The following is a 13,961-nucleotide window of genomic DNA, read 5'->3' as shown; positions in this document are numbered from 1 at the left end:
AGTTATGGCTCAGTTAAGTTTAGGCAGTAAACTTGACTAAGCTGAAACCTATTTGCACATATTACATTAAGCATTTTTGTGTTATTATTTTTGCATAAATGTGTAAAAGATTAAGCAAACTCAGGTGAGCATATTTAGTTTTAGCTTAGTTTAGCCATTTTATCTTAGCCTTCTTTAGCTGTTTAGTTCAATATAGTTTAGGCTAATCTTAGCTTGTCTAACGTGACATATAGTACCATATAATGTGTTAAAAATAAATAAAATAATAAAACAAAAAGTACCCGTTGCATTAACACAAAACAAATCTATATACATGACAAGCAAATTAAATTGGGTGACGCTTATAAGCATAGTCATTTAGTTTATGGTAGCTAACTTAGCCTGGATATCTCATCTTATCATAACTTTGTTTACCTGGTTACCTTATTTAACTTAGCCTACATAGTGACTTAAAGTTTAACTTTAGGTTAGTAACTCACTTAGGCTATGTAATGGAAACAAAACAATCCATTAAAAATACTAATAACTAATAATAATTGAAAAAACTATATATATACATGATAATCAATGTAAAGCGTTGAAGTTAATTTAGTAATGGATACCCAAATATAAAAATGGTAGGACACAACATGACTCGACTAATTATGAAGGAGCAACATTTACAGCTAATCAACAAATAATTATCACCTTATTACTATGTATTCACCTCATCTTTACGCTGTGTTTTACTGGTACAAAACAGACAGAGGTGCTGTTCTTTCCATTCTGTAAAAAACTTCAGCAGCTGCACATGATGGAAGAAGTGAATAATCACAATTAGGCCTATTTATCTTTTTGAGCAAAGCCAAACAGTAAAAACTTTTGATCTTGCTTCAGGAAATGATGAGATGTGTGGAGAATGTGCTCTTAATTTTGGGGTCTTTCCACAGAAACAACACCACTGGCTCGAGATGGCAGCTATCAATCATTTTGACAGAGGTCTCACTCGGTTTTTGTTCCATAAACCTGGAGTTAATGTGACTTCAGTGTTTAAATGTGCACCTTTAAATCCAGCCCATGATCATCCCTGACTGTCCTGCATGTCTTGGTTCAATTGTAGCCACCCATTCCCTTCAGAAATTCACATAAACATCTTGAACATGTAACTGTATCGATCCATAGTCCTGTGTGTAACAGGCGCAGGCTGGATTGATGAAGTGCAGAATCAGTGGCAGTCCGACTTCTCGTGACACCCTTCATTCTCTTTATGTTTGGCCTCCAAGGCCCTCTCTTCTTTTTCTTCTTCTTCTTCTTCTTCTTCTTCTTCTTCTTCTTCTTCTTCTTCTTCTTCTTCTTCTCCTTCTTCTTCTTCTTCTGGTTTCCCCTCCAAATTTGGGCATTTGAGGAGATGTGTCAACATGTTTCCATAGCTGAGATGTTGAAATTATGAAGTGAAATGACTGATGACTGTGTGTCCGTAGTCTTTGAGCATATTCTATTTTGAGGTTTATTGCTTTAAAAGTATCCAAATCTCTGTCTTTGGCACAAGATTATTCTCGAGTTAAATATGAAGGATGATGTGCAGCGTTATCTTCTTTTTGTGTTATATCCCAGAGCTCTTACACAGAGATACAGTCAGAAATTCGTCAACTTCTTTACCCCTACCAAGATCAGCGGTGATCATAAAACTTATAGGTGGTACATTCATTTCCAGGAGAGTGTAATAAACTATCAGCTCTGCTCTCAACACTGTCCAAAGAACACTGCATGCACTTATCCCCCTCCCAGACACAATAATTCAAGAAAATAACACTTTAATGCAACAACTTATCAAGACTGTAAGTGAGGAAATGAGTCTGAATTACCCTAAATAACTCGGGCAGCTTTTTGGAGGAGGTATACATTTTAAACAGCAGTTCCAATGTGATGACGCTCATGTGAGATGAATGAAAAATATCAGTTGTCCGATCGTGACTAATGCACGCTGTTTGGTTTTGGTCTAAACATTAGATGTAGGTCTTATTTCAAAAGAAGACGTTCTCCTCTGAAGCTGGAAACATTTTGCTTCTTTTTGTGTGCATTAGTGATTCACCCACCTTCAGACAGGGTGAGGGGAGCTGCATGGGGGCTTTTGATGTTCGTAAATGAAACATCTGCACATTACAACGCAGGAAAAAAAAACACAGACAGGAAAAAGAAAGGGCAGACATGTGACTGAGGTTTACTGGACTGAATAAAGTGGGTTTAAAAGACACAAGCAGGGACTAAACCTCCCTTTGATAACATCTCACGGTCAATTTCCCCCCATTTTATCTAACATTAGCCACAGGGCTGCTGCTGCTGCTGGCCCTTAAAAGCTCCTTCTCATCTTCCTCTGTACGTCTTCATTCAATATCTGAAAAAGTTCAGATGCTGGTGGACGTACACACAGATCAAAGACACCGTATCATGTTTACGGTCAAACCAGAGTGGGTTTTATCAGTGTTTTAGTACGAGTACTCATGGTGCAGCTTTATTAATAGATTATATTAAACAAAAGAGCATTTTGACACAAGTGTATGAAAGTATGAGCCTTCCAGCTCAAATGACATGAACTACATCCAAGGCAGTCACCTCCTGCTCTTTCCTGTTTGACAAATCACACTGAGCTGAAACTTGGAAGAACAAAATGTCCTGAAAAAGGGAATATCATGTTTAAGAGCTGAAAACTGAAAACCACAATCAGAGACTGTCAGCACACAGTGAGCAGACCACCAAGAGCAGCAGCAGAGTCCAGGAGACACAACGTCACACATCAACACCAGGATTAACACGGACAGACAGCAGAGGTTTGTCGGGAGATTTATTTAGAGGTGAAAAAGAAAACATGAAAGAAAACCAACATGTCCTCCTTAAAGTCAGGAATCTGACAGGCAGTTTACACCTGATAGTGAAGGCTCGGTGTGAGGATCCTGTGGATTTCTACAGCTGCCATCATGACCAGAAGAATATTTGTTCAGTTTTTTGTTATTATGTGAAAAATGTTCTTGTTTTTACAAGAACATTTATATAACAACATATCTTTCATGTTAGTTTGGCATATTTTCTCTTAATTACTCTGCAGACCAACCTGTTCTGTGTCTACCAGAACCTTTTCACTGACACTTTCTCATATGTCTGGAGTCCCAAATGTTACTGAGTCAATAATACAAGTTTCTCAATTTCAAATAAAGTTAGTCAGTAAACTTATATAAATCTTAATAAGTCATTCAAATGGACTGTATTACTAACCCATCACTTTTGCGGTTGTAAATGTTTTTTTTAACAGATTTAGGTCATCAGTCCTTTGGAGGGTTGTTAGAGAGCATTTTCCACAACCTGGCAACCAGGTTGTTTTTATTAATGACCTATTAATGATCTATAAAGCATTAGTAAATTATTTATGGGCCGCTGATAAAGCTATAAACCTTTTATTAAAAGCTCTCTCGTTATAACACCATATCGCTTTGCCTTGTGTCATGAAGCTTCCAGCTAAAATGAGCTGATTTGATTAAAACTGTTTCCTGTTATAATTAAAACACTTCCACAGTAAACTAAACAGACATGAGGATTAAAGTTTATGAGGTGTGTCTTTGAGATTAGAAGAGCTTTTCATTTTCTTGCTCTGATTGTCAGGTGATTGACTTCAAGCTGAATTAATCACAAAGAAATGTGTGAGTTTTAGCCACAACCTTTATCTTTGACTCACTTGTATTGTGATGTTTTTGACTATAAGTAGCAATGAAGCCAATACTAAATATACTTGGAGTATAAAAAGCAAAACTTATCAGATGACAGCATCCCCCTAAAAGAGTGTTTTATATATAACTGGTTTATCTTTAGTAATGCTTCACTGTGTGAGCAGAATAATGTTTTAGTTGCTCGAGGCGAAGATAATTAGTTGGTTGCTCAGTCTATAAATGCATCATATTTTAGGCATTTTGTGTGCACAGTCTTGATCCTCAAACTAATTAGCTGTCAAATAAATCCAGTGGAGTAAGAAGTACAATATTTCCCTCTGAAGTGGAGTAAAACTTTATAGTAAAGTATTTAATATAAAGTACAAGAATCTCAAGACAGATCAAACAAACTGCGGATTCATGTTTCTCTCTTCCTGGAAACTCCTGGTCATAACCCTGACATATTACTATCCAGACAAGATGATGGAGTTCATCAGCAGCAGCCTCTGAACTGAGGCCAGGAAGAAGTTCATTGTACTGCAGTTAGTGTCAACCTGCTTTAATGAAGAATATCACTGTCAGACTTTGTTAGAGCCGAGTTACTGTTTCCAGCACAGGTCAACATGGTTGTTCAACATTTTCTTACTTTTATTCATTTTTAAAATACAGACAATGTTTGAGGTTTCATATATCACTTGTTTGTTTTGTTGGTGCCTTTATTTTTAGCTGCTAGAGAAAATATAATTCGAACATGTGTTTGTTTGTTTGTGTTTTAGTGTTACTGCTGTTGTGGGGCCGTCCCGGCCAGGAGAGATGCTTCAAATATAAACTAAATGGACATGAGGACAATGGTTTGAAAAAACATTAGGACCAAACCTGATTGTGGGTTCATATTTATTATCTCACTCCTTTTACTTTATTCATACTGAACAAAAATCAATATCTTCTCTCTGCAGCTCTGCAACAAACCTGGATGACCTCCAGCTGTGTTGACGGTGTTCACAAACCAGCAGGGTGAAGAAACCAGCTGAAGAAAGAAGAAAATAAAAACATAAAGACACATTTTTCACCATAAAAAGTCTCACTACAAGTCCTGTAACTTCAGACCATCAATTGTATGTTTGAACATTGGGCTCTTCCATGACACAGCCGTAGATACAAAGACGCCCCCTGGTGGGAGCTGCGTGTAATAACACTTGAAGGTGTGGAGAAGCACATTTTCCTCAAACACATGTTAAAAACATTAAAAAACATATTGAAGGCAGAGACTCTTAATAATCCTCCCTCTGTGCTTACCTGTTGAAAAGGATAACATGACACTCAAGTACTTTCAAGTTCTCCTCTCATCATTGTTTCAGAAACTGGATTTTTTATTTAATGTGCTACAACTGCCACTTTTAGGTAAGAACTTCAGTAGCTGTGTTTTGTTTGTGGATCTGGATCTCACAGGTAAAATACATAGATATTGCAATTTCCTTTGATTCATTTTGGAAATAAACTGTTGTAATGAAAAAAAATTGTATTGTTGAGTTAAGACTATCACAGTTCTGTTCGCCGTCATTCACCAGATACCTGCAGCAAATAAAAGCAATTGGGTTTATTTTCCTTGTTAGCTGGCAGCTGTTTCACAGCCAGAACATTAGTGGTAAAAGCTGCTTTCACATCCTGTCCTCATGCTGTTAGTCTATCAGCACATGTAGCTACTGATGGAGACTAATGATATTCCTTCATGCATGAAGTACAGCAGGTGGAGGGTTACAGGTGTATTACACTATAGGATTTTAGGATATGAGCTGTATTTTTATTTTATATAAAGAAATTGGAATGTGCAAAAAAGTAAAATACAGATACAATTTATTCACTTTCACAACTGCTCCGGCAAATTCAGTAATTCACTGTCAACGTTCAAAGGCATGAAAACCTCTGGATGGATTACTGAAGGGGCCCGATCGGTTAAGCATCCTGGGCCAGAGCCGCTGATTGAAGCAACAGTTAACATTTCTTTTTGGAAAGTCAATCAAACAACCACAATGTAAACAAAACAAGGACAAAAGGACGTGCCAGAGGGCACAGTAATAAACAGCCGACAATAAATAACCACAAAGAGAAAACAAACCACCACAAGGAGACAAAAAAACAACCATAAAGAGACAAAAAAACAACCATAAAGAGACAAAAACAACTACTAAGATCAGCTAAATGAAGCCATAGAGCACAAACAGCAAATCAATGCAGGGTTTGCAGTTGTGTTGTGTCTCTTACAGTCGGGGTTTCATGCTCGAAAGCTGGAGGGGTGGGGGCTTTTACATGACTGTGTCCAGGGGTCCATTTATTCATAATCCATCCCTGTCTGTATCTAGTGACCTACGTTTTACACCTAAAAATAATCAGGTCTCAAGAGTCTCTGACAGGGTCCAGCAACAAAGAGAACAAATGTTTGGAATTATGTGTTATATAGTATATATTTGTTCCCTCTGTGAGCGTTTTTCTTCCTCCATCTGTTTGTCAATGTTTAATGTAGAGAACTGTTGTTTTTATTCCCATTTTTATTTTTATATAGTTTCATTCTGTGAGTATTTAGAAATCCAGCGTAACTTAAAAGTCACAGCTACACTTGACTTTGGCCAGGAGAAAATCGTATATTATAAAAAGACGTAAAACCTGGTGCAGTGTTTCTCCCATGGTTATATTAGCACATATTATACCTGTATCACCTACCAGCTACACAGTGAGAGCTGGGGCCCTGGTTTAACAGTTAAATTACAATGTCAGTCACACAAAGTAAAACACATTAAGTAGCTCATCCTTGCTGAAAGTTTATGTTTTTCAAACGTGCATCTTCATTTTCCATTCTGTTAAACAACCAGGAAAATGTTGAATCCACGTTTATGACAACATCTTTCAGAAAATGAAAACAAATTCATTTGCACTTGATGATTTTCATTCAAAAATTATTTTAAAAATCTTGAAAAAATGTTTCTACAACATGCTTTTCTTCATGAAAATATAAAATGATTGTCACAGTTTTCAACATGTTCAACAAAGACTTTAACACAACAACATAAAGTCACAGATAATATTTTTTCCCACGAAACACATATCTTTTCTTCCTGTAGTTTTCCTTCCTCCTCCTGCTGAGCCACCGGAGGCGAGCTCTGTCCGCTCTGTCCGGGCTGGACGACGGGAACGTCCTCTCGGGAAAAATCTCCTTCAGTTTGCTCAAGAAAAACACCTCCAGGTTTTGACCGGCCTGAGCCACCTCTGAGTCTGGCTGCACAGCAGAGAGAGAAGAGTTGAAATAATGCAAACCTTAGAGGATATCTGTAGTTTAAGTTACGTGTTTTATTTATTCAGGGTTAGTTGACTTACAGTAGGCTAGTTCACTCTAATAAAGTTACTTTATTTCACAGGCCTGCATTTTAAACTGTATACAGGTAAGTACACATTTTAGTTAAGTCAAAGTCCTGGATTCAAAGCTTTCCTTAAATACAAAAGTATTACTATCTGAGTATCTGAGATATCACTTGATATGAACCGGCAGATATACACAGCCTGACTGGCAGACCCTACACATAAACAAATCAAGGTAGAAAATACCATAAGTATTGACACGATACTATCTGGGTCCAGTTCGCTGCTACATGTGGAACTTATTCCCACAGGCTATAGCACAGAAATGATTTCATTACACCAAAAATTAGATTAGATCGGCTCAGATTCCAACATCCTTATGACAAACTTACGTAATTAAAAGTAGCGCAGTTCTTGAACATCAGCAGGACGTCATCTATGAACTGCTCCGCACTGAAGTAGTGCAGAGTGTTGCTCTTGTCCAGTTTCCTGCGGATCACCGACAGGTCGATGGGCCTCTTAATGATCTGGTAGTAGTTTCGGGCCTGGAGCGCATTCAGAGAGATTAGATCACTGTAGGAGAGACTGTTGTCATTTTAACATCATGGTTTGTTATGAAAGCGAAATGGAACATTTTACACACAGAGTAAGTCAGTGTTTTCTCTGCTTAGATAGATTGTTAGGCTCATTACATGCTGCAGTCACTGTGTTTCTGAGTTTTGTATGAGGTCAGCAGTGTGCGTCTCTCCTTTATGATTGATAAGTCATATTTTATAGATTGCTTTGTTCCAATTTATTTCTTTGGAAAAAGCCTGGAGGATAAGAGTAGTGATGAAAATCTGTCTGCAACAGAAACATTTTTTCACTTAAAGGTTTTGGTCTATGTGGTGAAGGAGTTGTATGTTGTAACATCTGTTGTATCACATCTGAAATTTTGTATATGAAGACATGTTGTATTCTTGCTGTATTTTTTATGTATTTTTGATATTTAAATGCAAATTTCCCCACTGCAGGACTTATAAAGTATCTTATCTTATCTTGACCATATGATCATAGAATCCAGGGATCGGCCCATTATTTGTCAACTTTCTTAATTAAGGGCTATTATCTAGTTATTATGACATATTTGCACAGTTACTGGCGTATGATCTCCTGTGATTTCTATGGTAAACATGTTGCAGTTCATCTTTTTAAAGGGGCTATTTGTAACTTTTCTCTGCCGCCAAATGTGGTTTCTTGCTGGAGCAGGTGGTGGTGATTGTCTCTTGAGTTTACAAGACAAGAGCGTTATGTCTTCAGGGCAGGTTGGAGGCTACAGTGAGTCGCGATCAGAAAGTGAGGAGACAGGCTAGGGCTAGCTGGTTAGCATGCTAACTTCAGTAGAAGAAAAGACGTGATAGAGACAAGAGTTAACATTGCTGTTGCTTTCCATTGCTGCAAACAGCTGTGAGTAAAGGAATGAAGTTTGATTATGAACGCATGTTTTTTCTAGACTGGTTGTTAATGTTAACGTTAACTATGTAGCAATAGCAAAACTTACAAATAGCTGCTAAGATGTAAAGTGTGACTGACCAGAGGGCTGACGGGTTCGTGAAACGGAGCGCTGAGCAGGTGACAGTACAGCAGCAGAGTCAGCTTCTCACACCTCTGCAGAGGGAAACACACACAAACGCACACGCATACACTGATTTAAACCAGGTCACACACCCCCACCAAACATATTTTGCATCATCTTATCATGAGCTTGCTCTATACAACAATCCAGAACAGCCACTGATAGATGACAGTGAAATCACTATGACATATTGTTGTTGTTGTACTAAACATATATACATAACATATGACATTCTTCTGTGTATTTCTTTAATTTAATTCAGTGATTGCAGCGATTATTTGTAAACAGACTGAATTCCATCACTTTATGAATTACAGCTTGGTCTTCCTCCTAACTGTATGTTTGTTGCTAATGTATTGATCCATGTAACATAATTATGCTTTCATTTTCAGCACTCTCAAAAAAAAAGACTAAGTTTAAGTCCACAGTAGTTAAGTAAAAGTTAACATTAAGTTAATATCAGCACAGAAACCAAACCACAGACACTGTGCTGCAGCTCACCCTCTGGTCCTGGTTGGACAGTGTGTATGGAGCTTTGACTCCCGCACAGGAGTTCATGTTCTCACAGTCGTAGACCTGGTCGGCCCTGCACAGCGTGCACACCCACTCACCTCTGTATGACACACACGACTTGTGTTAATTCAAGTTTGGAGATGAAAAATACATTTTCTTTACAGTCGTTCATGACAGAGAGCGTCAACTTTGTATTATCATTCTATAAAAACCAACAATTATTATCAATATTTATCCTGATAACAAGTGTTGATAGTTGAGCCAAAGCCTGATACTGATTTTAATCCATGCTATGTTATGTTGCAGTGTTTTGCTGAACACTGTGATGAAGTTTATTCCTGAGAAGTCAAAACTCATGTAACACTTGCAGTGTGAAAAATAAATTCTGCAATATATTTTGGGACCGGAAAAAAAAAGACCATGACAAATTTAAGGGAAAGGATAAGATAAGTTATGGAAAAAAACATTGAAAAAAACCTTGAACATGACTCCTCACAACCTAAGGAGTAGAGCTTGGCCTATCAGCAGGTGTGAGTTAAGAAACACTGTCACCATTATGTGGCTTATGTGGAAAAACTAAACAAATTTAAGGTATTATCAATACATCTCATGTAATTGAATATCAGTGATATATTGCTCTTTTTTGCTGCAAGTAACAATAATAATAATAATAATAATAATAATAATAATATCAGTGTTGCCTTCTTAAATCCAAATCAGTAAGGCTCCACAGGTTATAAGCTTTGTTTTAAAGGGTCCAAAGCCAGAAAAAAGTTGTAAACGACTGCCCTAAGTCACAGTGAGTGCATTGATTGTCATCATAAAAGTGTGTGTTCAGTTGACAAAGGTAGGTACAGTCTGTAGGTTTGGGTGTTCATGCAGAACTTACAGTGGAGAGCTGGTGAGAGGAGGTACATGACAGGCCAAGTGGTAAACTTTAGGGCAGCGGTCACAGCAGAGCAGATCTCCTCCATTCAGACAAACAGCACAGAAGTCTTCACTCTCCACCTCCTCAGTCCCAGCTTCAGGTCCAGGTCCAGGTCCAGGTTCAGGTTCAGGTCCAGGTCCAGGTTCAGGTTCACATTCAGGTTCAGGTTCAGGTTCAGGTTCAGGTTCAGGTCCAGGTCCAGGTCCAAGTTCACATTCAGGTTCAGGTTCAGGTTCAGGTTCAGGTTCAGGTTCAGATTCAGGTCCAGGTTCAGGTTCAGGTTGAGGCTGCTGGATGGATGAGTCGCCCTCCTCCTGTGAGCAGCAAAGATCAGCTCTTTGTTCCTCACTGTCATCTATTTGAACCACATCTGCTTCACACTTAGCTTCAGATTCATCCTGCAGCTGCAGGGATCCATCCTGATCTGCGCCTGGTTCCAGATCCAGTTCAATCACCACAGTCTCATCCGGATCCAAATAAAATGTTTCAGAATCTGTTTTCCCATCCGGGTCCCATTCATCAGAAGCAGAATCAAGCAGGATATAAGGCTGATCTGGATTTGATTCACAGTCAAAGCCTGAGTCCTGCTCTGGTTCTTCAGAGAGTGGACTGTCAGGACAGTACGGTTCAGTCCAAGATGTTGGTGGTGTATCTAGTCGACTGAGATCAGATAACTCATCTGCCTCATTTTGACTGAATCCATTCTGTGAGATTAGGACACAGTGATAAAGAAAAAAGGAAAATAATCATAAAAGAGAACTCAGGTTTATCTTCGTCTCAAATGAAAATGTCTAAACCTTCATTTACCTGCTGAGGACGAGTTAAAGACATGTCACTGTGGAGCTCAGCTTGTGTTTGGCTTGGCAGTCGCACCAGAGACACCACAGGCTGCAGAGATGATAAGGACACAGACCGGAAGTTCAGTCGCTGCAAGCTCACTACAGGTATGCAGGAATTACCCAGGATCCTCTGGGCCTCTGGATGAACCCTGTGGAAACAAATGTAGGCCTGGCTGACATATTGCAACAATAGTGTGGTCTGGCTCTCTTGTTGCACCAGCAAAACATTGTCTGCTCAGTGGAAAAAATGTTTTTCCCAAATTTTCAAATGAGGAGTTTTATCCAACATGGACAATATAACATCATGAAGTCAACAGTTCTACATTTTAGGAAATACACTTAATCTTTCAGAGTTGCATCAGAATATATCTTATATGTGTATTTAATACAGAGCTATGGCTTGGAGGCGATTAGCCTAGCTTAGCATGGCTACAGGCATAGGGAAACAGCTCGCTGTCTAAAGCTCTCAAATTGAAGTAGTTGTTGTATATTGTTTGTTTGATCTTTCCCAAACAGACATATAGATGATCATTTGTGCTGTACAGAAGTACAGAGTAGATAGATAAACTGCTGTAAAACCACAGGCGGTCATATTTAAAGTAGCAATCTCAAAGATCTCAGTTATCTTTGGCAACACTGATGGCAATAATCAGTCATCATTGTATCATCATTCAGTGATAGATAGTGACTTAGAAGACACTACTGGGTGACAGCATAGCTGGTTGTGTTCACACATGTGTTGTTCCATATGCATATTTAATATATGAATATATAAACGACGATGTAAACGTTACACAGACCCTCACTGCTGTGCAGATGAAGACATAATTATTTTGTCCAAATAAGTCCAAAGTCTAATTAAAGGGTCCACAATGGTTTGCCTGGTGTAAATTTTTTCATCTACCATGTCTATATGCACCAAACAAATGTGTGAACACATCCATGTATGCAGACATGTATCTGTCCAAGTCCATGTCCCTTTGTGAACTGTATCATATTTCCCTTCATATTTCCCTCTGCGCACAGATTAAAAAACTAGGATTCAGTCTGATCATTAGTGACGGTGCTGGTAGACAGAATTTCTTTGGACAAAGCCAGGCTTGCTGTTTTCCCTTGTTTCCTGTCTTTATGCTAAGCTAAGCTAAGCTAACTGTCTCCTGGCTCCAGCTCCGTACTAACTGCGCAGATATAAGAGTGGTGTCAGTCTTCTCATCTAACTCTCAAAAGAAAGCGAATAAGCTTATTTGCCAAAATGTCAAAATATTCCTTTAAGTACATGTTTTCTATTGTGTTGTTAGGTAAGCAAGTTGGTATTTACTTTACCTTATTCTCTTCAGTAAAGCTTCTACACTTCTATCCACTTGTCTTTGTCGTTGTTCAGATAACGAAGAGGCTGCTCTGGTTTTTCCATTGCAAATCTGGTTTGACTCATTTTTCATTTCACAGAAGAGCTATTTAAAAAAAATAGAGTTTTAGTTTCACACTCATCATACTAACAATCAAATTATATATCAGTTACTCTGCTCCCACTTTCTGAGCACTGTAATACACATCCAGCTGTTGTGATAACCCTCTCAAATCATTTAAGACCTTATTTAAGTACTCTCAGTGTCTGTATTACATGTTGTGCTGGGAGGCTTGGCTCCTCCACTGCAGATGCTGGATCTGAACTAGTCTCAGATGACATGGCCTCCAGTGTGAGCTGTACTTTACTCTTGGCTACCTGTGGCAACAGGGTAGGCCGCCTTTGGGGAAAGTTGCCATGGTGTTTGTGAGGTAGGTCTGCCATCTCCAGGAGATCAGGCCTCTTGGGGTGAAAAAATAGAAAAGAAAACACAGAAGAAGCAGCTGGTTTGAAATCTCCTGTGTACTCAGTGTTTGATGGCAAAATACAAGAATCAAAACAAACAGAAAACCACCAAAGAAGCAGGGAGGAAACAGGAGAATTACCATTTAAAGAGTAATTTTACTGCTTGTTTGTCCAAGAAAAATAATCTCTCTACACAACAAATGAATGATGACAGCACATGCAAAGGAGGACATCGTGTACATGATGATTAGTGACAAAACATTAACAACATACAGGAATTAAGTAGAATCATAACTGTGCCTTACCTGCAGTGTGAACATAAGCAATGATAAAACAAGATGTCTGCTTCAGAAAGGCAGGTGAATGTGTCCTCAGGTGGATGTGAGCTGGAGATGAGTGGGATGGCAACATTCCATGTGTCCAGTATCAAGGGGGACACGAATGATTTGATTGGTGGAAAGCAGACACAGCCTCACCCCCCTGACATTTCAGCACTGCCCTGAGAGTCACTGCAAGCAAGTGTATCATATTAATTATGCTTCAGAATATGTGCTGCTCTTATTTCAGTATTCCCATCATGGTAACACTTTACTGGAAGTCCATATATTTTGCATTTTCAGCAAAATATAGACATTTAATGAATGGTTTATAACACATAGGCCTAATACAGTTAAAAGCAGATATAAGGTATGTGTCAACAACTATAACTCCTCCTGAGGGCATCTATAGGCTATGTGGAGTCGCATAAACAGATAATGGATGACATTACAGTAAAACACAGTTGTATTAATATAAAAAAAAGTCCTCATAGGAAAATTTATTATTGACAAATGCTGCACACTGACATTTCAAATGTCCTTAAAGCTATAGGCTACTTTAGAACTATATAATAGTAGGCTATGCCATAAACCATTTTTAAATGTCTGTATATTGCTTATAGATACTAAATACGGAGACTTAAAGTGTTACCCATGTCCTGTGTTTAAGTAAAAGTATCAATAACATTATATGAAGTAATCCATTACATTAAGTAGGATAATTGTCACGCATTTAAAATCTTACTTAAGTATCAGCTAAATGTCAAAGTATCAAAAGTAAAAATACTTGTTGTTCAGAGACAGGGTAAATTTAACTGAAATATTAGCCTACTTCATATGACTTTATTTTGTATACGCAGTCGGTTGTTGTTGTTGTTTTCCTGCCGATCTGCTGATCTACACTCCAGTCC

At 38.3% G+C, this 13,961-nt stretch overlaps 1 protein-coding gene across 2 annotated transcripts; it reads right to left on the bottom strand.

The window, feature by feature from the left end:
• Positions 1-4,557: 4,557 nt before the first annotated feature.
• Positions 4,558-13,958, bottom strand: LOC130176423 (proteoglycan 4-like). 2 transcript variants are annotated; one of them, XM_056387511.1, is made up of 10 exons: positions 13,883-13,958; positions 13,039-13,242; positions 12,545-12,730; positions 12,247-12,374; positions 10,892-11,072; positions 10,046-10,788; positions 9,145-9,256; positions 8,601-8,675; positions 7,421-7,573; positions 4,558-6,948 (listed from the first exon to the last, which is right to left on the bottom strand). In XM_056387511.1, the coding sequence occupies exons 2-10, from the start codon at positions 13,051-13,053 to the stop codon at positions 6,745-6,747; spliced, it is 1,797 nt and encodes a 598-aa protein (XP_056243486.1). In that variant the 5' UTR covers positions 13,054-13,242; positions 13,883-13,958; the 3' UTR covers positions 4,558-6,744. The 2 variants fall into 2 exon arrangements, with proteins under 2 accessions (XP_056243486.1, XP_056243487.1); XM_056387512.1 differs by having other exon boundaries at positions 12,647-12,730.
• Between the last annotated feature and the right edge of the window lie 3 nt (positions 13,959-13,961).

Source organism: Seriola aureovittata, chromosome 10 (assembly GCF_021018895.1).
Source record: "Seriola aureovittata isolate HTS-2021-v1 ecotype China chromosome 10, ASM2101889v1, whole genome shotgun sequence".
Taxonomy (NCBI): domain Eukaryota; kingdom Metazoa; phylum Chordata; class Actinopteri; order Carangiformes; family Carangidae; genus Seriola; species Seriola aureovittata.
This window is presented reverse-complemented; position numbering and strand designations above follow the sequence as displayed.